Source organism: Oncorhynchus kisutch, linkage group LG29 (genome assembly GCF_002021735.2).
Source record: "Oncorhynchus kisutch isolate 150728-3 linkage group LG29, Okis_V2, whole genome shotgun sequence".
In the NCBI taxonomy this organism is placed as follows: domain Eukaryota; kingdom Metazoa; phylum Chordata; class Actinopteri; order Salmoniformes; family Salmonidae; genus Oncorhynchus; species Oncorhynchus kisutch.
Window position 1 is genome coordinate 30,843,773 of NC_034202.2, and position 23,583 is coordinate 30,867,355.

Consider the following 23,583-nt stretch of genomic DNA (forward strand, 5'->3'; position numbering starts at 1 on the left):
GCTAAATTCAATAGACCTGCAAGTGCTAAAAACAGAGTATCATCCAAATAGACTGACATGGATACAATATATTCGTAGTTAATATATTTTGTCTCACCTCTGTGTTTACCACCTACTATCAAACATTGATAATAAGTACTTCATAATATTACAGAAAATGTTGATGAGTGAATTAATTGTGCCTATCAGTAATGGCACTTGCAAGCCTAACCTTGAGTGAATATTTGTACAGCAAAAAGATAGGTAAGTTAGGTTAAAGATCAAAGGCATCAGGTTTGGTACATTGTATTGATTTATTTACATAATTCTACTATATAAAACACAAGGAATTCATAGAAAAGTATCAAACTGAAATTAAGTGCAGTACAAAATCTGTCTCGCATTGTTTAAAATACAACCTCGATTATATGAAATGTTCTAAAAAATATTGACAATCGGGAAGGCAGATGGTGTTGAAAGGCTCACCCCACCCAACCACCACACACGCCGCCGGTGGAGAAAGAGGGGAAATACCTACATTTGCATGTTGGGTTCTTCTCAGCATGTATGCCACATCAACACATCTCACAAGGCAAAATATATCATCTGACCTTATTTTATGTGCCCCGGTGCAGATATGGTCCAAATCCACACCACCCCCACCCACTAACAATACAGTGCTCCATTCAGGCTTCCCTCCATTCACCCTTCGCTGTCCCATCTCTACATTTCAGCTCTCTACACCATATCTGTCAAAGTGGCGCATGATGATGCCTAGCTCCAGCTCCACAGTACCCATAGCAACTGTGTGCAGCCTATATCTGTCCGCCCCACTGTATACGAGGTCTGGGGAGCGCAGCTGGGGACCTCCACCCACAAAGGTTTGAGCTATCTGCTCTTGCCAGGATCCAAGTGGTCTCCAGGTCACACAGCGTACATGGTGGTGGCCTGGGCTGGAGGGCACATGGCAATATCCATAACCATACAGCTGACAGCGCCCAAATGAATCCTGGTGCCAAACCTGCAGGTGAAGCTTGGGCCAACCTGAAGGAGAATAAAAGAAAAACAAGTCTTACCCTAGTATTAACCTGAAAACTAGGCGTGGTAGATGTGACTATGTATATACTGTAGCTAGCTTTTGATTTACGTTTGTGATGAACTGTTACTTTGAATTTGCCAGGAAGCTAGTTTGTTACCTTGCAGTCCTTTAGTGGTGTAGTGCAGATCAATGGGATGACTCCAGTATGCCGTATCCCCCGTCTGAGGCAAATCCACCTGGGTCTGCCCCTCCTTCAGGCCAGAGAGAAGTCTCCATGCACCTCCTTACATAACGAGATAAGTGTTGTTGGAAACTGAGAATCACAACCATAACGGATAAGGTAAAGTACACATCATCTCAATAAAATAATCTGATTATAACGGAAAACACCTGTATGAATTCCCCATTTACAGAAGAGACTGCTCTGAGGGAAGCCGCTAGCCCCAACGATCTGACCGATAATGTGCAGCTCTGCCATTACCGGTATCTGTGCAGCTCCTTTTCCTGCAGGTAGAGAACATAACGTTGAATTGGAGTAAATCTCTGTTTACAGTCACTAGCTAGCTGGGATTAACGTTAGTTAGGAGTAACGTTATAGCTAGCTGGCTAACGTTAGCTAGCCTCGTAGGGTCAAAAGATACATTCGTCAACATAGCTGGCCTGCAAAATGGTTGTTGGTTAGCTAGTAAGCTAGCACGTTTGATTAGCTAACGTTTCAACAATTTATATAAAACATTGCCAGTGAAAAACAATAATAATGTAAAAAACATACCCCAAGGATTCACTCAGATGAAAATACAGAAGCCACCATGATCCTCATTTCCTTGGAAACCAAACAGGAAACTACGGAGGTTGACGATAGAAAGCAGGCAAAGCGCGCATTCAAAATCCACAGATAGAACATGTGACTTTGCTCTGTTCCCTTCCTTCGACAGTCAGTATGGATTGTTGGATGACCTTGTAGGAAACTAGGGAAATTAATTATCCACTAGTTTATTGCCATGGAAGTGTTTTCTTCCACATACACTGCACAATAGTATAGCTGGCTCTGTAATTTTCTATCAATAACATATATGTAATGTAGGGGAGAGTGGTGTCAGTTGAGCCAAATGGTCTATGCGTGCGCCACCTGTGTTTCTAGGAAACAATGCACAAAATTAATATTTTGACCAAATATTTAGGACGAGGTCCTCATTTCATGTAGTCTGTGAAGGAAGAAAATCCAAAATAATGGATTTTCACCAAGTCAAATTAATATATTGTGTTAGAGATTTCATGATGCTTGCTTGTATCTAATCGGAAATAGATCATTTTAGTATTGTTTTATACATCAGTTGGGGTCTCTATAAGCTTCAACATGTTACCCTAAACCTAGCATCAGTGGTGGAAAAAGTTGCCAAATGTTATACTTGAGTAAAAGTAATTTACAAGCGAAGAATTTGTGTTTCGTGAGTCTGCCAGATCAGAGGCAGCAGGGATGACCAGGGATGTTCACTTGATAAATGCGTGAAGTTGACAGTAAAAGCAAAAGTTGTCAAAAATATAAATAGTGATGTACAGATACCCCCAAAAACTACTTAAGTAGTACTTAAAAATATTTTTACATAATAAGTACTTCATACCACTGCCTAGCAGGAAGTGCATCCTTTTAGCTGTGTGGGCTAATATAGTCAAAATGTTTGCCATGGGTAAGTTTAGACAATGGCTATGAGGTCAATTGAGCCAATATGGTGAGCCAATGGCAAGTTGAGCAAATGTCAGTGTTTCTTCCCAGACTTAATGCAAAGTATTATCGCTGGGATATTAGGCAACAACAGGGCCTGGCCTATGTCAAAAGTGTAAAAAAAGTACAATGTTTTTTTTAGGTGATAAGCCTGTATTGAAATATGCTTAAAGTTGCACTATGCAGAAATCGCTCCACCATTTCTTGGTTGCTAAAACTCTAATAGTCACCTAATTTCAGTTTATTTGACAAAATAACTTAGTATAGTATGGAGAATCATTGTACCATCTAAACCACTGTGAAATATATTTTCCATATATTTTCCAACCCAAAATATTGCTGTTTCAGCTGTTTGAAGTTGGTGAAACAAAAACCAAATGAATAGAGCAAAGCCAAAACTTAAGAACAGGAAGCATAGAAATAGCACACATAGAACAGATCTACTGCTTCTTAGACTTGCTTTCAAGTAGGATGATAGATCTATAGAACTCACAATTATATGTGGATTTGGTCGGGTCGCCCAAAAAGTTACATATTGCCACTTTAAATGATTGAAAGACAAGAAAGTGATTGTTATTGTGTTGAATTGTGTTTGTGAAATAAAGATAGACATGGTTTTTAAAAGGTAGTGGTAATATTTCATTCAGTACAGTCATTTGTAGGCGGTTAAATTTACCCCTGGGGTAAGTTGTGCCAAGAGACCACTTTTTTGTACAAGCTATGTTTTCAAAATTGTAATGTTTACATGAATTGTGATTATTTCCAGGGATGCCAACATTCATAAATATATGTAGATATCTTTTAAATAAATAATACTATATTACCCTTGACAGAGTGACGCTGAATGTAAAACATTGCTCCACTTACCCCACTCACCCCTAATGTGATGATGCATTAATGTGTGCTAGGCTACACAAGGCTGCGTATTGCTTGCTATGGAAATGAAAGAGACAAGAAAGCACAAAACATTTTCTATCGAACCCTGGCATTTATTTAAGCAACATATAAATAAGGAAACGAAACAATGACAATGAACTTAGCTAACACATGGCAGAGCAAGAGTTAAGGAGATAGGTGTGGGGCAAATGGTTATAAAGACAAGGTATGCTTACATTACGTTATTTAAAATGGCATCAAGAAATCCACGCTCTCTCCATAGCCAGAGGATGACAGCAGACAGGTTGTAACCAAATAAATTATATCAAAGATAAGATAAAGTAGCTAAAATGTTTTGCATCAGTACATATCACTTACAAAGGGTGGCAACAATAAGAGGCAATTATTGCCCTTGTATTTTCATAAAGGATGAACAGGAGGATTGAAAGTCTTGACGGTAGGTAAATCATAATTTCCCCCCTAGAATGAAAATCCCCCACAGTCAAAGGCATCAAAGTCTGAGTCTGCCCCCTCAAAGTCAAAGCTGTGGAAGTGAGGAGAGTCAACAACAGTCTGGTTGCAAGAGTGGTAAGCCCCTGCTGAGCCCAGGTTAGAGAAGTCTGTTGTGGGCGGCAGGTCAGGAGGCCTTACGTCAGGATTAGCAGGAGAGCATGCACCCAGGTAACCCATGGCAGAGGAAGCAGCGGCCCCTCCCATCAGCAGATACACAGCCCTCACTGCCTGGGCATCATGGCTGGTGCCATGGCGCAGACAGCCCACCGAATGACTAGTCCCTTTGTCCCTCTTCATGTGGGGAGATTTCTGGCCTGTGGTGGAGGGTGGAGAGAATGTCATGCACATCCTTAGTTGCTGTCTACTCTACGCCACTGGACTGCAGTTTTTTTTTCCTACAGACTCAACCAAAGAAAAACTTAATGGACTGGGTAAAGTGGGTAAATTAATTCAGAGACAAAATTGCATAAACACGTTTGTTTAGTAATGTCCGTAAATCCTGTATTTCTCACCATTTTCCTTTTGTTGAATGTCACCTGTTGTTGGCCCAGGATAATTTGGCCCAGCAGAGATTAAGCCAGGAGAGGTTGGCCCAGGAGATCTCGGACCAGGAGATCTTGGCCCAGAAGATCTTGGTCCAGGGTATCTTGGCCCAGGAGATAAGATCTCCATATCACTCAGCGGTGGAGTTGGGGGATCTTTGTCAGAAATGGGGTCTGGAAGCGGGTCTCTGTCAGTGATGCATCGTGTTGAAGCATTATGGCGTCTACAGGAGGACATTGGTGATGATACACTCTGTAGAGTAGAAAAGTGTATAGCTGTGAAATCAAACCGTTGAGGAAGAATACCCTACATCTTGCAATGCTATCGCTCACAGTCACATCACTGACAACATTCCCAGTTTTTTTAAATGAGGAAGGCGGATTAAGATTCAAATTAAGGAGGCATAGACTCACCTCTCGCACTTTCCTCAGCATGTTGACCCATTGACTGAGGAGAGAATATGACACATTATTACTTCAGTAGTACTCAGAACATAGTTTCATCAACGTGAGATGAAAGAAAGTAAATCGCTGACAATGCACAATGCTGCCAAACCCAGTAATCCCCATCCCACCCCAGCCTCTATCTCACATTGCTCTGCCAACTGACCTGCAGTCTTCTGCGTTGTCAGCCAGTAGCAGCAGGAACTTCTCCTGAGGCAGGATCAGAGCAAAGCAGCAGTCCCTGCGTCCTCCAGAGGGCAGCTTGGGCAGGTCCAGGATCTCCCTGCCCTCCACGATGGCCTCACAGCCCCCCTGCAATGCCACCATCTGGTCAGGAGGGGACACTGCATCGCGACTCACCAACACACAGCCGTCAGCTGTCAATATGAGGTACCTCTCCTTCCATTGTTTGAACATAAAGCCACCTGGAAGTGAGAGGTGGAGGTTGGTAGCGCAGGGGACAGGAAGCAGGAAGAGTGCATGATGGATGGTGAGAGAGCGGAACAAACAAAGTTAAAGCTCTTTAGAGGCACTTAGGACTACATACATTTTTCAGAACAGAAATATTTAACAACCAAAGCACGATGGCAGGATCAACCATGTGTGTTAGGTGTATACTTTTGTTTCAAAGCAGATTTGTTTAAGACTACCAAGAAACACCCTGTGTGACTCTGATTTAGCCCACTGCAGTACAAGATTAAACTAACTTTTTCACAATGATGATGATGATGATGATGGAAGCAGTGTGCCAGTGGTTTCAAACATGTCCACTCTCTGCTTCCTATCCTCTCCTCCTTTAGGATTAAAACAAGTCACATGGTTGGAGGATCAAGAGGGGGCTGGACCAAGCAGATAATACTGCCTATAGCGTGCACTTGAACTAGAATAAACAGTGCCCCACATCTGGATCCACTCACTACATGTGCAAACCAAAGTGATGCACTTCATCAGAGCATATAGAACCATCAGTCCCGGACAGGAGACGGTCTGAACAGCTGTTATCCCACTAGCATATGGCATTTGACTGCATCATATGACCATGTCCTCGTTAATTGATACAAATGATGTGGTCTGATCTACTAATCTATTCTTGATCTATTCCTGCCCTAGATTTTCTGTGCCAGAACTCCAAAGCACTATTTTTCTCTGCATTTGCCCAACTAATTCCACGTTATGCAATGCATGGTATGTTGATGGAACATGCCCCACTTATTTTACATCAACACATTTTTTCCACCTAGTCAGCTCTGAGATTCAAACCAGCAACCTTTCGGTTATTGGCCCAACGAGCTTAACCACTAGGCTACCTGCCGCCCACTCCTAAGTGTCCTGTATTTAGTCACAATTTATAAATGCTGTATTGATGCCCGTAAAGCTCAATAGATCTAGCTTAGCACCGGACATAGACTGTAAAACATTTCCCCGTTGTCATAATGCAAAAGAAGCTTGTCTGTTTATTCTAGCCATCATCTAATAAATATTTCTATGGATTTGACGTAGGCTTCAATTTTGTCCCAAAACTGAAGATAATCATTATTTTACAGAAATTAATACATTAAAAAAACATCAATAAATGTACATTACAATAATATTTAAAGTAACGTCCTACCAATTATTACTACTAAACAAAAATAACTAAAGTAAAAGAGAGGAGAACTAGTGTCTTACCATACTTCCTGAGAAATCCACGGTGAATCCCTGCAACACTCATATTTAAAGGTTACCCTCCATGAGAGACAAGGCGCAAGAGATGGAGAGAGCGATGGCTGTATTTAGGAAGGATGCAAAGTGGGCGAGTGAGCATGCCTGTGTGTGTTTGGTGTGTTTTAGTGCCGAGGCATAATCCCCATTCAGCTGGAGCATCCCACACAGGGGCAGTTCAGAAGCTTGGAATGAGATTGGTTTTACTGTCCTTAGGCAAGCCAAGTACAATCACATAAACAACACATGCCAGTGCAAATCAAAAGTATAGTACTGAAGGATGAATGGTTAAATCTAATGCAAGATTCCTAACCTACAAAATGACCTATAGCCTAACCATTTGTGCAACATTTTCACTAATGCATATAGAATTAGAGAAAGCACGCATTCACTGGGTAAAGCACATATAATCTGTACTGTCTATTGTGCTATTACTGACATGGTGCATAACCACCAGCTCCTCTCTTCTCTTGAGCCACTTGATATTATTTCCTATCGATACTTGCATGCACTAAAATAACTAAGACTTGCACTATGACTCAGTGATTTAAGTCCTCAATCACTAAAACATGTACTATGACTCAGTGAATCAAGTTCTCAATCAATGAGACATGCAGTATGATTCAGTGACGTAAGTTCTCAATCAATAAAACATGCACTATGACTCAGTGACTTAAGATCTCAATCAATAAAACATGCACTATGACTCAGTGACTTAAGTTCTCAATCAATAAAACATGCACTATGACTCAGTGACTTAAGATCTCAATCAATAAAACATGCACTATGACTCAGTGACTTAAGATCTCAATCAATAAAACATGCACTATGACTCAGTGACTTAAGATCTCAATCAATAAAACATGCACTATGACTCAGTGACTTAAGTTCTCAATCAATAAAACATGCACTATGACTCAGTGACTTAAATGCTCAATCAATAAAACATGCACTATGACTCAGTGATTTAAGTCCTCAATCACTAAAACATGCACTATGACTCAGTGACTTAAATGCTCAATCAATAAAACATGCACTATGACTCAGTGACTTAAGATCTCAATCAATAAAACATTTTTATTTATTTTATTTATTTTACCTTTATTTAACCAGGTAGGCAAGTTGAGAACAAGTTCTCATTTACAATTGCGACCTGGCCAAGATAAAGCAAAGCAGTTCGACAGATAAAACGACACAGAGTTACACATGGAGTAAAAACAAACATACAGTCAATAATGCAGTATAAACAAGTCTATATACAATGTGAGCAAATGAGGTGAGAAGGGAGGTAAAGGCAAAAAAGGCCATGATGGCAAAGTAAATACAATATAGCAAGTAAAATACTGGAATGGTAGTTTTGCAATGGACGAATGTGCAAAGTAGAAATAAAAAGATAATGGGGTGCAAAGCAAAATAAATAAATAAATTAAAATTAAATACAGTTGGGAAAGAGGTAGTTGTTTGGGCTAAATTATAGGTGGGCTATGTACAGGTGCAGTAATCTGTGAGCTGCTCTGACAGTTGGTGCTTAAAGCTAGTGAGGGAGATAAGTGTTTCCAGTTTCAGAGATTTTTGTAGTTCGTTCCAGTCATTGGCAGCAGAGAACTGGAAGGAGAGGCGGCCAAAGAAAGAATTGGTTTTGGGGGTGACTAGAGAGATATACCTGCTGGAGCGTGTGCTACAGGTGGGAGATGCTATGGTGACCAGCGAGCTGAGATAAGGGGGGACTTTACCTAGCAGGGTCTTGTAGATGACATGGAGCCAGTGGGTTTGGCGACGAGTATGAAGCGAGGGCCAGCCAACGAGAGCGTACAGGTCGCAATGGTGGGTAGTATATGGGGCTTTGGTGATAAAACGGATTGCACTGTGATAGACTGCATCCAATTTGTTGAGTAGGGTATTGGAGGCTATTTTGTAAATGACATCGCCAAAGTCGAGGATTGGTAGGATGGTCAGTTTTACAAGGGTATGTTTGGCAGCATGAGTGAAGGATGCTTTGTTGCGAAATAGGAAGCCAATTCTAGATTTAACTTTGGATTGGAGATGTTTGATATGGGTCTGGAAGGAGAGTTTACAGTCTAACCAGACACCTAAGTATTTGTAGTTGTCCACGGATTCTAAGTCAGAGCCGTCCAGAGTAGTGATGTTGGACAGGCGGGTAGGTGCAGGTAGCGATCGGTTGAAGAGCATGCATTTAGTTTTACTTGTATTTAAGAGCAATTGGAGGCCACGGAAGGAGAGTTGTATGGCATTGAAGCTTGCCTGGAGGGTTGTTAACACAGTGTCCAAAGAAGGGCCGGAAGTATACAGAATGGTGTCGTCTGCGTAGAGGTGGATCAGGGACTCACCAGCAGCAAGAGCGACCTCATTGATGTATACAGAGAAGAGAGTCGGTCCAAGAATTGAACCCTGTGGCACCCCCATAGAGACTGCCAGAGGTCCGGACAGCAGACCCTCCGATTTGACACACTGAACTCTATCAGAGAAGTAGTTGGTGAACCAGGCGAGGCAATCATTTGAGAAACCAAGGCTGTCGAGTCTGCTGATGAGGATATGGTGATTGACAGAGTCGAAAGCCTTGGCCAGATCAATGAATACGGCTGCACAGTAATGTTTCTTATCGATGGCGGTTAAGATATCGTTTAGGACCTTGAGCGTGGCTGAGGTGCACCCATGACCAGCTCTGAAACCAGATTGCATAGCAGAGAAGGTATGGTGAGATTCGAAATGGTCGGTAATCTGTTTGTTGACTTGGCTTTCGAAGACCTTAGAAAGGCACGGTAGGATAGATATAGGTCTGTAGCAGTTTGGGTCAAGAGTGTCCCCCCCTTTGAAGAGGGGGATGACCGCAGCTGCTTTCCAATCTTTGGGAATCTCAGACGACACGAAAGAGAGGTTGAACAGGCTAGTAATAGGGGTGGCAACAATTTCGGCAGATAATTTTAGAAAGAAAGGGTCCAGATTGTCTAGCCCGGCTGATTTGTAGGGGTCCAGATTTTGCAGCTCTTTCAGAACATCAGCTGAATGGATTTGGGAGAAGGAGAAATGGGGAAGGCTTGGGCGAGTTGCTGTTGGGGGTGCAGTGCTGTTGTCCGGGGTAGGAGTAGCCAGGTGGAAAGCATGGCCAGCCGTAGAAAAATGCTTATTGAAATTCTCAATTATGGTGGATTTATCAGTGGTGACAGTGTTTCCTATCTTCAGTGCAGTGGGCAGCTGGGAGGAGGTGTTCTTATTCTCCATGGACTTTACAGTGTCCCAGAACTTTTTTGAGTTAGTGTTGCAGGAAGCAAATTTCTGCTTGAAAAAGCTAGCCTTGGCTTTTCTAACTGCCTGTGTATAATGATTTCTAGCTTCCCTGAACAGCTGCATATCACGGGGGCTGTTCGATGCTAATGCAGAACGCCATAGGATGTTTTTGTGTTGGTTAAGGGCAGCAACATGCACTATGACTCAGTGACTTAAGTTCTCAATCAATAAAACATGCACTATGACTCAGTGACTTAAATGCTCAATCAATAAAACATGCACTATGACTCAGTGATTTAAGTCCTCAATCACTAAAACATGTACTATGACTCAGTGATTCAAGTTCTCAATCAATAAAACATGCACTATGACTCAGTGATTAAAGTCCTCAATCAATAAAACATGCACTATGACTCAGTGATTCAAGTTCTCAATCAATACAACATGTACTATGACTCCGTGATTCAAGTTCTCAATCACTAAAACATGTACTATGACTCAGTGATTCAAGTTCTCAATCAATAAAACATGCACTATGACTCAGTGATTAAAGTCCTCAATCAATAAAACATGCACTATGACTCAGTGATTCAAATTCTCAATCAATACAACATGCACTATGACTCAGTGATTCAAGTTCTCAATCACTAAAACATGTACTATGACTCAGTGATTCAAGTTCTCAATCACTAAAACATGTACAGTGATTTAAATCCTCAATAATTGGTGTATTTCTTAATCTTAATCCCATTAAAACTTTCATGTGAAGTCAACAACAACCCCCTGTGGTAGGGTGCAATGAGATCACATTGACAATCCCTCACTGGCCTTTGACCCCAGATTATGGTGGCCGCAGGGGATTGCTGTATCTCTCCACAGATGGTTTGTGGGAAATAGGAATGGACAGACTGATACCATGTTAATCTTTAATAGCCTATGTGAATGTTGCAGCATAAATCCCATATGGTTTTAAAATATCATACATGGAACAGACCTTAAGCATTTTGCTGCAGGATAACAGTCATTCACATCTCTGCAGATAAACATTTTATTTGTTTGTTTTTCATAAGAACTTTAACAATGAAAACTGACATTAAGTTTTCTCATACGTGCATCCATCCTTTATTATATGCTAGCATATTCTTTCATACGAAGATGTGCTTTTCTGTCATTCATTATTTGAATATCCAGATGAGAGATCATGTATAACATCTTGTTTTTCAAGCCTGGCTCTGAGGACCAACAGGGTGTGTAGGCTGAAACAAGGTTAATTTTAGGCTTGATAATTATTAGTTGATTATTTGAATCAGGTAGTATTAGCCATCGATGAACCCCAAGGACTATGATTGAAGAGCACTGCTATGGCATGAGATTATGCTGTTCTGGCCTAGGACATTTTATTGCAGTGCTGTGATTCTAAGAACGTCCACAAGGGCGCAGTAATACCCCATGGATTGTGTGTTGAATGTTTTTTTATGTTGCCATGAAATAGGGTTGTGACTAATGGAGTACAGCCATGACCCGAAAGTGACTTTTCATAGCAGGTTATGAGAACGTTTTAGCTAACCTTAATTGGTTTCCTAACCTACTACGTTAATTCTCCTAACCTGCTGCGTAAGTTATATTAACATGCTACATAAAAGTCACTTCTGGTCGTAGCTGTACACCACTTAGTCAAAACCAGGAAATAGCCTACTACTAAATCCTCTGTTTCCTCATTTTAGAAACACATCCGGCTAGTCTCGAGGAGTGAAATTTGCCCCTTAAATTAGTTAACGATAAAAAAAGTAGGCCTATACATTTGTTTTTGCATGTGTAAAGTCTGCTGTCTCTAAGATAATAATGTTATTGACCATTTTACTGTTTTCTCAGCTGACTGGTATATCATGTTATGACAGTATATCATGTTATGACAGTGGATTTAGATGTGGAAACAATGTTGATTCAACCTTTTTTTGCCCAGTGGTTAATGTCTACATTTGTTTTTGCCACGTTTATTCTATGACAGACACTTTAACTTTTACATTATATGATGTGAGCTAAACATACAAAATCATTTTTTCCTTGAAATATTTAATTGAAATATTATAGAATTCCATTCATTATGGAGCAGGCTTTCCCAAATCCGGTCGAGGAGTGTTTCTTCAACGGTTGAGTGTGCATGGCGGTCAATAAAGTAAGTGAAGAGAAGGGAGGGAGGAATAATGGAGGGAAAAAATGTCAAGAGCTAAAGTTTGCCCATAGAGTAATTCAACCGATGTTGAGAGACTGTCTAATACTCGCACACTATTTGCTTATTACAAACTAAACTAGCTGGATTAGATTTTTGTCTGTCTGTCCTCAGAATTGATCGTGTGAAGCTGTCAGACATTGGGAGATACTGTTGTATGGCAACAGTTGGGAGGAAGGACTTGATGTCTCAGGAGGGGCACATTCAGCTGGAGGGTAAAGTGTCCCCTTTCTCGTTTTAATAAAATGTCTGTCTATATTCTACAATATCTTACTGAAATGTCATAATCTTTTCAAGGAATCCCACATTTCTCAGTGAAGCCTCATAACGTGACAGTGGTGGCTACTGTTAGCCTCAGCCTGCAGTGTTTGGCCCATGGGCCTCCAGAAACCAGTCAGGATCATCTGGCTGCAGAACGGAGGACCACTCAACACGATACAGGATGCGGTGTCCCATTCTCCCTCTACTCTCAATATCTCAGGCAAAGACTGTCTTATTTGCATGCCACACGTAGAACGAATCAAAATCAAATCAAATTGTATTTGTCACATACTTTGTAAACAACAGGTGTGGACTAACAGTGAAATGCTGATTTAATGGTCCTTTTCCAACAATGCAGAGTTAAAGATACAAAAGAAAACATTTACATAGTTACACGAGCAAAAAGCATTTCTGTTGTTATGTAATGTGTGATGTAAAACATCTTTTCAAAGGCAATTCTTTCATAAAAGAGGGTTGATAAAATCAAAAGCATTCATTATATCACTGACCACCTCTCTGACTGTCACCATTTAGGCCTCAACCATACCAGCAGCTTCTCCTGTGAAGCACACAACAGTAAAGGTGTGGCTACCTCAGCCTCTGGAACTGTGCCGGGTCCGTACCAACAGGGCAGGGGTGCAACAGACATTACTTAACATACTTATCCATGACTATCTCTTTTTCTGTCTTGGAATAGTGGTTCCCTCCCAGGCACAGAAAGTCCAAGTTGTAGAGGTCACCAACTCTTCCCTACACATCTCCTGGGAGCCTGGCTTTGGAGGGGTATATCCTGTCTCTGTGTGTTCTATACAGGTAAGACTAATCCAAGAAACTGGCGTGACTGACTATAGAATAGTCTAGATACAGAGCCAATCTAAAAGTAACTGCTCATGAGTTATACACAGGGTATAAAACATTATGAACACCTGCTCTTTCCATGACATAGACTGACCAGGTGAATCCAGGTGAAAGTGGTATTAATGTTTTATGCACTCAGTGTACCATGATTGATATTTCAGGCAGCTCCGTCTGGTCCTGACGTTGCGTAATCTCCTGATCCATAATCAGAATGTCTATGTACCACCTGCTCAACACCTGATCCCTGAACTGAAGCCCTACACCTTCTATGACGTGAGGGTGGCTTGCCGTAGTAGTCACGGTGCTTCCTCGTGGACACCATGGGTAGCACTGCACACAGCTGAAGGAGGTAAGCTGTATGCCACGATCTTCTACCCACAACCCATCAGTGTTTATAAAATTATATTACTAAGGTTTTTCGTTATAACGTAGATGCAGGGAGTCAGGAAGCAGGTGCAGTCAGTGAGTTTAATAACAACAAACATGGAGAAATACAAAACACGAGAAGCGTCTGACGTGGAAACAAAAACAATACTACCTGATGACTAATTGTCAGGATTTGGCCAGGATTGTTCAGGTTTTGGTCACTAGATACCCCCATTGTGCTTTTTTGACTCTTTTGTTTTTCCATTGTTCTAGTTATTAGTTGCACCTGTGTCTCATTTCCCTTGAATGTATTTAAACCCTTAGTGTTCCTCAGTTCTTTGCATGTTAGCACCCAGCCATGCTGTGAACTTTTGTTTCTCTAGTTGGATTTTCTTGAGATATTCTGGTTTTGTTCTTGTTTATTTTTTATTATTCTTTTGAGGTTTGTTTTTTCCCTGCTGTTCTTACCACTTTGTGGATTCTCCTTGTGTCTTGGAGGATATACATTTTTTTTCTCTTGGAATTACTTTTGACGTTGTGGATTTATATTTTTGCCTGAAGATCTTTTCCTTTTTTTTCTTTATTAAATCACTGTCTAGTACTGCTGTGTCTGCCTCATCTTCTGGGTTCTGCCGACTATTCGTGGCTCAGTTTACTAAGTGACTGTTTCTCACACCGGAGACCTGAGTTCGTAACTGGGTCCTGACACTAATAACAAGATTGCTATATAAAGGATAAGTAATCAAGGGATTAATGAAGTTCAGGTGTGACCGATGAGACGAGGTGTGCATAATGATGGTTGCCAGGTATGCGTAAAGATGGGTTGCCAGGACAAGTGGTTAGTAGACTGGTGACGTTGAGCGCCGGAGTGGGAGTTGTTAGTTGTTAGTTATTTGTATTCACTTCTCCATTTCTTAGTCCTTTTGGCAGATGATTTCATCCTGAGTGACTTACAATAAGGGCATTCAGCAAGTGCAACAACACCTATGTAGCAGAGCTCAGAGACATACAGGAAATATGGGAGGAGCAACGAGTCGTCTCAGTTGAGTGACTCGCTGTGAAAGACTATTTGGGAATTGGTTAAACATTCTCAAGTGTTTTTTGATCAAATAAACTGAAGAGATAGGGACCCGACATTAAATAAAGATTGTCAGTGCTATTGCTCTGAGATGGTAATAGACAGTCAAGTTTGCCAGTAAGAACACTCCTCCACTCCATCCTCAGTGGTTTAAATATAAACCTCTATATTGAGTGAGCTGCCTGAGTGAAGGAGGAGGTACTGAGAGCAGGAGGGAAACTCATTAAACATGGTCTATTCATGGTTTGGCAGAGGTGGTTTAATCCTGCTGTGTCCATAATGCCACAGTGTGTTTGAATTAAGGCTAGAGGAGGAGCAGTTTTTCTCATGCGTTCCACAGTCTGCAATGTAGACATGCTTGTGAAAAAGGGAAAGAGAGACTTTCGAAGAGAAAGGGGAAACAGCCACTACCACAGTGGTGTAGTGCACATCAACCCATGCTTACCTATAAGGTGTACATTTTACTTTTATTAAAAATGAAACCAAAAAAACAACAAAATACAAAAACGAACGTAAAGCTACATGCAGTGCAGAAAGCAACTAAACACTAATAAGATCCCACAATCTAAGGTGGGAAAAAAGGGCTGCCAAAGTATGATCCCCAATCAGAGACAACGATAAACAGCTGCCTCTGATTGGGAACCATACTAGGCCAACAAAGAAGTAGAAACATAGATTTGCCCACCCAAGTCACACCCTGACCTAACCAAATAGAGAATAAAAAAGTCTCTCTAAGGTCAGGGCGTGACAGTAGTCAGGAAAAACTGCAAATTCAATCAAATCAGTAACCAGATTTTAGAGTTGAAATAAAACACCCTTCTTGTACTGTGAGAATGTAAGTTTGGATTCATTTGATTTGATTAACTACACCATGTTGACTGTGTGGAGGAGAAAAAAAAGACATCGTACTGGTTCTTTCCGTACGTTTCTTGTTGCATGCAGTGGAAGACTCATGAATCTGAGGTCTTTGTGTAACCTAACCATTTAGACTCTTTACTCTGTCTCTTTATCTGAAGATAGCATGCACACGCATGAGGTGGCACAGATCTTCAAGGTGTGTGTGTGTGTGTTTGTGTGTATGTGTGCTATACTTTGTGTTGTAAATAGAGCACATGTTCCCGACTTCCCCACAAAGATGTACAGGAATATTTTGGAAAGATATCTTATCCCTCTCACCTACAGTACATCTCTCAACAGGAGTCAGAGGTGCTTAGGCAGAGGGAGAGACAGACAGAGGGTTGGAGGGATAGAGGGAGAGACAGACAGAAGGTTGGAGAGATAGAGGCAGAGGGAAAGACAGACAGAGGGTTGGAGGGATAGAGGGAGAGGGAGAGAGACGGGCTACAGAGTGGAATACCTCACTGCTAACATGCCCCAGGTAACACACACACACACACACACACACACACACATTACACTGTGTGTGTGTGTGTGTGTGTGTATCTTTGCTGTTGTTCTTTTTCCCTGTCTTAGGCTGTTATGGAGTCAGTTCAGTCCTCTGAGCTAGCTATCCCTCTCTCTAGCCTCCTGGGCAGTGTGTCCCTGAGTGTGTGTGCCTGTACTGTTACAGGTTACGGCCCCTGGAGCCCAGTCCAATCCCTCAAACAGAAGCACCCTGGTCAGTCTGGACAGAACCGAGGGAGACAACAGGATGGCTGTGATGGGTCAAGGAGAAGGGAAAACCAGCAGGAGATTCAAAATGAATATTTGAGGGGCTGTGTTTTCTAGGTTGATTTAATCAGTAGCACATTATGGTGTCTGACATACTGTAGCTGACATACCTCTCTTTCCTCTGTTTTAGATGTGTCCCTTCATCAGACATTCTCCTGGCATTGGTGGTATGTGGTCATGGGGATTGCTGTCAGTCTGGCCTTGATAGGGTTCATCGTATATGCAATTATATTGCGACAAAGAGAGACATGCTTTGGGTATGTACCTATAGTTCTCCCTGTACAGTGGTGTAAAAAGTACCCAATTGTCATACTTGACTAAAAGTATAGATACCTTAATAGAAAATGACTCAAGTAAAAGTCATCCAGTAAAATTCTACTTGAGTAAAAGTCTAAAATTATTTGGTTTTAAATATACTTAAGTATTAAAAATAAATGTAATTGCAAAAATATACTTAAATATCAAAAGTAAAAGTGTAAATAATTTTAAATTGCTTATATTAAGCAATATGGGGCGGCAGGGTGGCCTAGTGGTTAGAGCGTTGGACTAGTAACCGGAAGGTTGCAAGTTCAAATCCCCAAGCTGACAAGGTGACAAAACCCCAAGCTGACAAGGTAAAAATCTGTCGTTCTGCCCCTGAACAGGCAGTTAACCCACTGTTCCTAGACCGTCATTGAAAATAAGAATTTGTTCTTAACTGACTTGCCTAGTTAAATAAAGGTTTAAAAAATATATATACATTTACGGATAGCCAGGGGCACATAACAGACATAACTTACAAATGAAGCATTGGTGTTTAGTGAGTCCGCCAGATCAGAGGCAGCAGGGATGCCCAGGGATGTTCTCTTGATAAGTATGTGAATTGAGCCATTTTCCTATTCTACTAATGTAACGAGTACTTCTGGGTGTAAGCGAAAATGTATGGAGTGAAAGTACATTATTTCTGTAGGAATGAGGGGAAGTAAAAGTAAAAGTTGTCAAAAATATAAATAGTATTTTTTTTTAAATTAAGTGCTTTACACCACTGTCCCTGTATCACTTTGTTCCATTGTTTTTCATTACTGTCAGATGATTCATTTAAACCATCTGTGTGTGCAACAGGAAGACATTTTACCCTATGAGGAACGCTGGTGGGGATTTTGTGGTGAGATACAGTGCAGGACGCACCTACAATCGGCAGTCAAATGAAGCCACATGTGAGTTGCCATGCCAGTGATATAAGAGAAACAGTGCAGGATGAGCGGGATGAGCGGATATATTAGTTATTTAAGTGAATGATTGGAATCAAATGATGTGTCATGCAGGGTGAGAGTTCAGGAACAGATGTTGAGACTTGGATTTCATCCGGTTGCTCAATGTTGTTCTGTGCCAGATGTGGAGAAGCAGAGTAGTGTCATGATCTGGCTGTTAACACAACCCTTTGGATTTAATTGAGAACAGAATACAAATCTTGGTAGAGTCATACTGCTAGTATTTCTAGGGGTCAAGGCACCTACACCTTTTAGTTGATTTATTACAATAAAAATGGAAAGCTGTTTAAATCAGGGGATCCCAAACTTTTTCACGCAGGCCCACCTTACAGTATTGGGGAACATTCCCCGATGATGACCTTCCCAATTTGAAATGTCACCTTGTGCATTCTACTTTTACAACGTTCAAGAGTAAGTTGAAAGCTGGACTGAGATGCCCCCCTGCCGACCCCTCGCAGGCGCGCCCCACAGTTTGGGAACCACTGGTTTAAATCATAGTTTTGGGTGTGTTTGTTGATAGTGTGAATATAGCATTGTTATGGTGAGGTAAACAGGAAGGAGACATATATACTGTAAGCCTGGAGCAGCTTAACAATAATGGCTTCATGATCTGGGTTGTTTTTCAAAACCGCAGCAGAAAAATTATATCATGTGTTACTGAGCCGGGATTTCACAAGAACAACATCCCCTGTAAGGGATCACTCTGATATGTTTTGGCAGTTGTTTAAGGACAGTGGGGGAGGATTCATGCTAAAGTTATTTTCCAAGATGTAATGTTTTCAGAAATCCCTGTTTCAGTGTAAGGGACTATTATCTATCCCTTTCCACAGTGAACAGCCTGGTGATTAGTGATGAATTGAAGCAGAGGTTGCAGGACGTGATGGTGGACAGTCACAAGCTGACCCTGGGCAAGACCCTTGGAGAGGGTGAGTGAGCTCTGACTGAAGCCTTTATCATACATGATGTAACCTAGACATGAACTACTCAGGCTACGAGTAAACATCCCAGGCCCTTAAGAGGCTTAGATCCCCAGATACACCACCTGACTAACAACTTACTTACTCTGCAGGGGAGTTTGGCTCCGTCCTAGAAGGGCTTCTGGTGCACCAACAGACTGTCCTCAAAGTAGCTGTGAAGACCATGAAGAGTGAGTGATCAGACAGTGTCAGTTGCCACCATGACTCTCCCATATTTTACCTGAGTCACCTTCTCCTCCCTCTCACCTTCTCTTAGTTTCCATCTGCACTCGCACTGAGATGGAGGACTTCCTCGAGGAGGCTGCTTGTATGAAGGAGTTTGACCACCCCAACGTCATGAGACTCCTTGGTGAGACAGACTGGGTCGCTTGTCACAAATGTGGGCAATAACCAAGTTTCTGATAAGGTTGTGTTATAAACTCCTAACCGTTTGACTGGATTCCTTCTTTAATTCCCCGTCCTCCCTGTAGGGGTGTGTCTGCAGGCAGCAGAGAGAGGAGGCTACCCCTCCCCTGTAGTCATCTTGCCCTATATGAAGCATGGGGACCTGCACCTGCACTGCTCTACTCTAGACTTGGGGACAATCCTTTGGTCAGTTCCCTTCACTCCCAAACAGATCGTAAAGTTTTTGTTACACAAATACATTTTAGCATTGTGGCCTTTCTCCTTTTATGCATTTTCCATTTGTGCTGCTGTATAGCACCCCCTGTTGGAGAAAACTGCCTTATCTAATCCTCCCCTTCTCCTCTCCATCCATCAGTCCCTGCCTTCTCAGATGCTGGTGAAGTTCATCGCACGGGGAATGGAATACCTGTGCAACAAGAGGTTCATCCATAGAGACCTGGCAGCGCGAAACTGCATGTGAGGATTTTCACCTCTCTTTTGTCAATGTGTTCCACTCTTTCTCACACAATCTCTTCAATATTTTTCTGTGAAAGTCTTACATGTTGAGTGATACAAGTAACAATGCAGTGTTTATTATGTTGTACATATCTGTCCTGCAGGCTGAATGAGAATATGACTGTCTGTGTGGCAGATTTTGGCCTTTCTAAGAAGATCTATAGCGGGGGACTACTATAGACAAGGACGCATTTCAAAGATGCCAGTGAAATGGATCGCCATCGAGAGCCTGGTAGACAGAGTTTACACCACAAAGAGTGATGTGGTGAGATATCCTTCCTGACTTGGTCTGGCTACATGATGTGCTCCATGTACACCTCTGTATTAGTGTTTTAAAGTCCTTCGACATACAGTGCATTCAGAAAGTATTCAGACCCTTCAGATAGAGGGGAAAAAAGGTTTTTAGACATTTTTGCAAAACAGAAATACCTTATTTACATAAGTAATCAAGTTAGTATTAAGTAAGTACGTAAGTATTTAAGTAACAAGGACTAAATACAAGTACAATATTTGTGACAGTTGCTTATTATCTCTCTCTCTCTCTCTCTGAGTGGTCGTTTAGAGTGACTACGTGGGAGATAGCCACTCGGGGGCAGACGCCCTACCCTTGAGTGGAAAACAGTGAGATCTACGACTACCTTAGGCAGGGCAACCGCCTCAAACAGCCCCCTGGCTGCCTGGACACCATGTGAGTTTCTAGTTCTGGATCTGTACACATAAATCCTTGAATAGTATGAGTTGGTTCACTGAATTATCATTATTTGCTGGTATACAGTAGAGGCAACGTAACCTTCGTGGAGTACCTGAAATTGTGTTTATTTTTTCTCATGTTGTATAAGCCTCAGTCATCCCCTCCTCTCCTTCATACTGTAGCTACTTCCTGATGTTCTCCTGCTGGCTGCTGAGTCCTAAGGACTGCCCAGGGTTCCCCTCTCTGCGTTGTGACCTGGAGAAAGCCCTGGAGGAGATGCCTGAGCAGGAGGAGGCAGATTACCTGCTCTATGTCAACATGGAAGAGCCCTCAGGCTCTCTGTTAGGGGCCATTGGGGGCTGGGAGCCCTTTGGACTGCCTTACCCGTCCTACTGGAAGAACATGGGCAATCTGGAAACAATCCAGGTGCATCATCATAATCATCATGATCATGCAGAACGCTATGTTCTCTGCCCTCAGCACAAGGCCCAGCCCTATCTCAATGACTCTATGGACAGTCCTCAGCACAAGGCCCAGCCCTATCTCAATGACTCTGTGGACAGCCCTCAGCACAAGGCCCAGCTCTATCTCAATGACTCTGTGGACAGCCCTCAGCACGAGGCCCAGCCCTATCTCAATGACTCTGTGGACAGCCCTCAGCACAAGGCCCAGCCCTATCTCAATGACTCTGTGGACAGCCCTCAGCACGAGGCCCAGGCCCAGCCCTATCTCAATGACTCTGTGGACAGCATGAGCTGGATGGCCTCCTCTTCAAGCATCACTTTTCAGCTCCAGGCATCCCACTCCTCCACTCTCCTGCTGGACGGACAGGTCAAGGATGGGACCGTAGGGTGTTCAGGCAGTGAGGCTTAGAGAAAATACACAGTGACTACCAGTGGTTGTATAGAAATACTGAAAAATGTGTACTGAAATTAACTTTTTATTGAAATACTGTTGTGTAGTCAAATGAACAAGCTCTAAAGAAATCATTGATTTGTTGTGCACATACACTGCAGTAAATTATTACTAATGTGCTAAATATCTTCCCAATATTAAGTTTAGAAATCAAATCACCTAATTCATTGGCAGCGACTGTGTGTTATAAAATGGTATAATCATCTACTGAAAGAAAGCTACATCATACTGCAAGTGCATCAATACCTTTTAATAAACCAATGAACAAACTCATTAATAAACCAATCTTTGTTTTAAGAACACAAAGTTGTGAGTTCTTGTAAACTAAACAATGTATTGGATACAATAATGCATTCATAGTGTTCACAGACTAGAGTCGGCATTAAAAAACATTGAATAAACGAAAAACGAAAAAATACACAATCACTAGTTACTACGTTAACAGCACAGTAACCATAATTAGTTCTATTGAGAAAAATAAGAATAATCAACATTATTATTAATCATTGAACAGAGACAGAGAAGGTTTCGGGAAAAGCTGTAGTGTTGCAACACAAATGTTGTCAGTTGAAAAGTAGCAGTTGAAGAGCATTTAAAGAAAGCGCGGCACTCAACACATTCAACGTACTGTATGAGTGGTTTTAGAGCTGTTCCAATGGGATGGAAATTCAAGCGGAATAGTCAAATATTATCAAAGAGATTGTTGTGTCATTAGTCTCAGAGTGCATTGTTTTAAAGGAAAAATCGATGTACTCTGACTATCTCCCACGTAGTCACTCCAAACGACCACTCAGAGAGAGTGGTACAAATGTTGTACTTGTATTTAGTCCTTGTTACTTAAATACTTACTTAATAATTATGTAAATTAGGTATTTCTGTTTTACATTTTTTATGGAAGTACCAGCCACTATACTCTAGTTGAGCTTGTAGTAGAAAGTAGTACACCAATGCAACTAATAAAGTTTGTTCAAACGATTTAGACACTGAAATTTGAAATTTGTATTGTCTACAAACACAGACAAACAATGTGCACCGTGTGTGAGAGATGACATTGATTGAAATATGTCATTGTTATTGCTACATACGCACTTCAGTATTTCCCACATCCATTCACCCATTTCAAGAATTGACATGGTAACAAACACATCTTCTAAATGCAGTCATTTAGTTTGCATGTGTTTGGCCTATTCGAACAAGAGGGACAAAAGCTCTCTTTTGGTCTAGCACTATAAATGTGCCTTCACCCTGGTCTGTACATTATAGTACAGCTATTTCAGTCTGGTTTAGTATGGTTACAGTATAGTACAGCTATTTCAGTCTGGTTTAGTATGGTTACAGTATAGTACAGCTATTTCAGTCTGGTTTAGTATGGTTACAGTATAGTACAGCTATTTCAGTCTGGTTTAGTATGGTTACAGTATAGTACAGCTATTTCAGTCTGGTTTAGTATGGTTACAGTATAGTACAGCTATTTCAGTCTGGTTTAGTATGGTTACAGTATAGTACAGCTATTTCAGTCTGGTTTAGTATGGTTACAGTATAGTACAGCTATTTCAGTCTGGTTTAGTATAGTTACAGTATAGTACAGCTATTTCAGTCTGGTTTAGTATGGTTACAGTATAGTACAGCTATTTCAGTCTGGTTTAGTATGGTTACAGTATAGTACAGCTATTTCAGTCTGGTTTAGTATGTTATTAAACCTACTAATTGTAGTAGTAAATTACAGTATGATATTAAACCTACTAATTGTAGTAGTACATTACAGTATGATATTAAACCTACTAATTGTAGTAGTACATTACAGTATGATATTAAACCTACTAATTGTAGTAGTATGGTTATGCAAGCTGATCCTCATATTGCTTTCTGAAACAGTCGCCAGCAGGGAAGAAGTCCCACGCTCGCTCCTGGTACATCTTCCACACATACGACTCCTGCAACAGAGGACAGTAGGATAGAGCGTGAAAAGAAGAGACAGCCAATTGAAATTAATGGCGAGGAATTTGGTGTCACAAACAGAAAGACTGACAGACAGACAGACTCACCTGGCCAGTGTGCTCTGTCTCATCTTTGTTGATGAGGTACATTAAGAAGAACCTGCAGAGGACAGACAGACCGGCAGGTCAGCGTGATGGCAGATGGTCATGGACACACACTGTTGACTGCCTGACAGGGAGAACACTCACATGTAGTTGGCCAAGTTGTGTTCCTCCAGGGTGTGGGTCTCGAAGCCGTGCGGAGTCGTATCAAAGTAGTCGCTTCCAATTCCACAGATGAAGCACTTGGTCTACAAGGATCAAATAAACATAAATGGTAGACAAGA

At 41.5% G+C, this 23,583-nt stretch overlaps 3 protein-coding genes and 1 pseudogene across 3 annotated transcripts in view; 1 reads left to right on the forward strand and 3 right to left on the reverse strand.

Moving 5' to 3' along the window:
- Nucleotides 1-274: 274 nt before the first annotated feature.
- On the reverse strand, nt 275-2,082 carry LOC109874098 (B9 domain containing 2). Its single transcript, XM_020465872.2, has 4 exons — nt 1,791-2,082; nt 1,409-1,522; nt 1,176-1,301; nt 275-1,023 (listed from the first exon to the last, which is right to left on the reverse strand). The coding sequence occupies exons 2-4, from the start codon at nt 1,494-1,496 to the stop codon at nt 710-712; spliced, it is 528 nt and encodes a 175-aa protein (XP_020321461.1). The 5' UTR covers nt 1,497-1,522; nt 1,791-2,082; the 3' UTR covers nt 275-709.
- A 1,541-nt stretch (nt 2,083-3,623) lies between these two features.
- LOC116358249 (uncharacterized) lies at nt 3,624-6,965 on the reverse strand. The gene is made up of 5 exons (XM_031809034.1): nt 6,785-6,965; nt 5,283-5,541; nt 5,087-5,120; nt 4,643-4,925; nt 3,624-4,444 (listed from the first exon to the last, which is right to left on the reverse strand). The coding sequence occupies exons 1-5, from the start codon at nt 6,825-6,827 to the stop codon at nt 4,098-4,100; spliced, it is 966 nt and encodes a 321-aa protein (XP_031664894.1). The 5' UTR covers nt 6,828-6,965; the 3' UTR covers nt 3,624-4,097.
- Nucleotides 6,966-12,668: 5,703 nt separating this feature from the next.
- Nucleotides 12,669-21,560, forward strand: LOC109873877 (tyrosine-protein kinase receptor UFO-like; annotated as a pseudogene).
- Nucleotides 21,561-21,571: 11 nt separating this feature from the next.
- The window catches only part of LOC109873878 (ryanodine receptor 1-like), an 84,279-nt gene continuing 82,267 nt past the window's right edge, over nt 21,572-23,583 (reverse strand). Inside the window, exons 102-104 of the mRNA XM_031809071.1 lie at nt 23,447-23,547; nt 23,306-23,357; nt 21,572-23,194 (exon numbers count right to left, since the gene is read on the reverse strand). Of these exons, the coding sequence (XP_031664931.1) occupies nt 23,099-23,194; nt 23,306-23,357; nt 23,447-23,547 (249 nt within the window). The 3' untranslated portion in view covers nt 21,572-23,098. The remainder of the gene's footprint in view (nt 23,195-23,305; nt 23,358-23,446; nt 23,548-23,583) is intronic.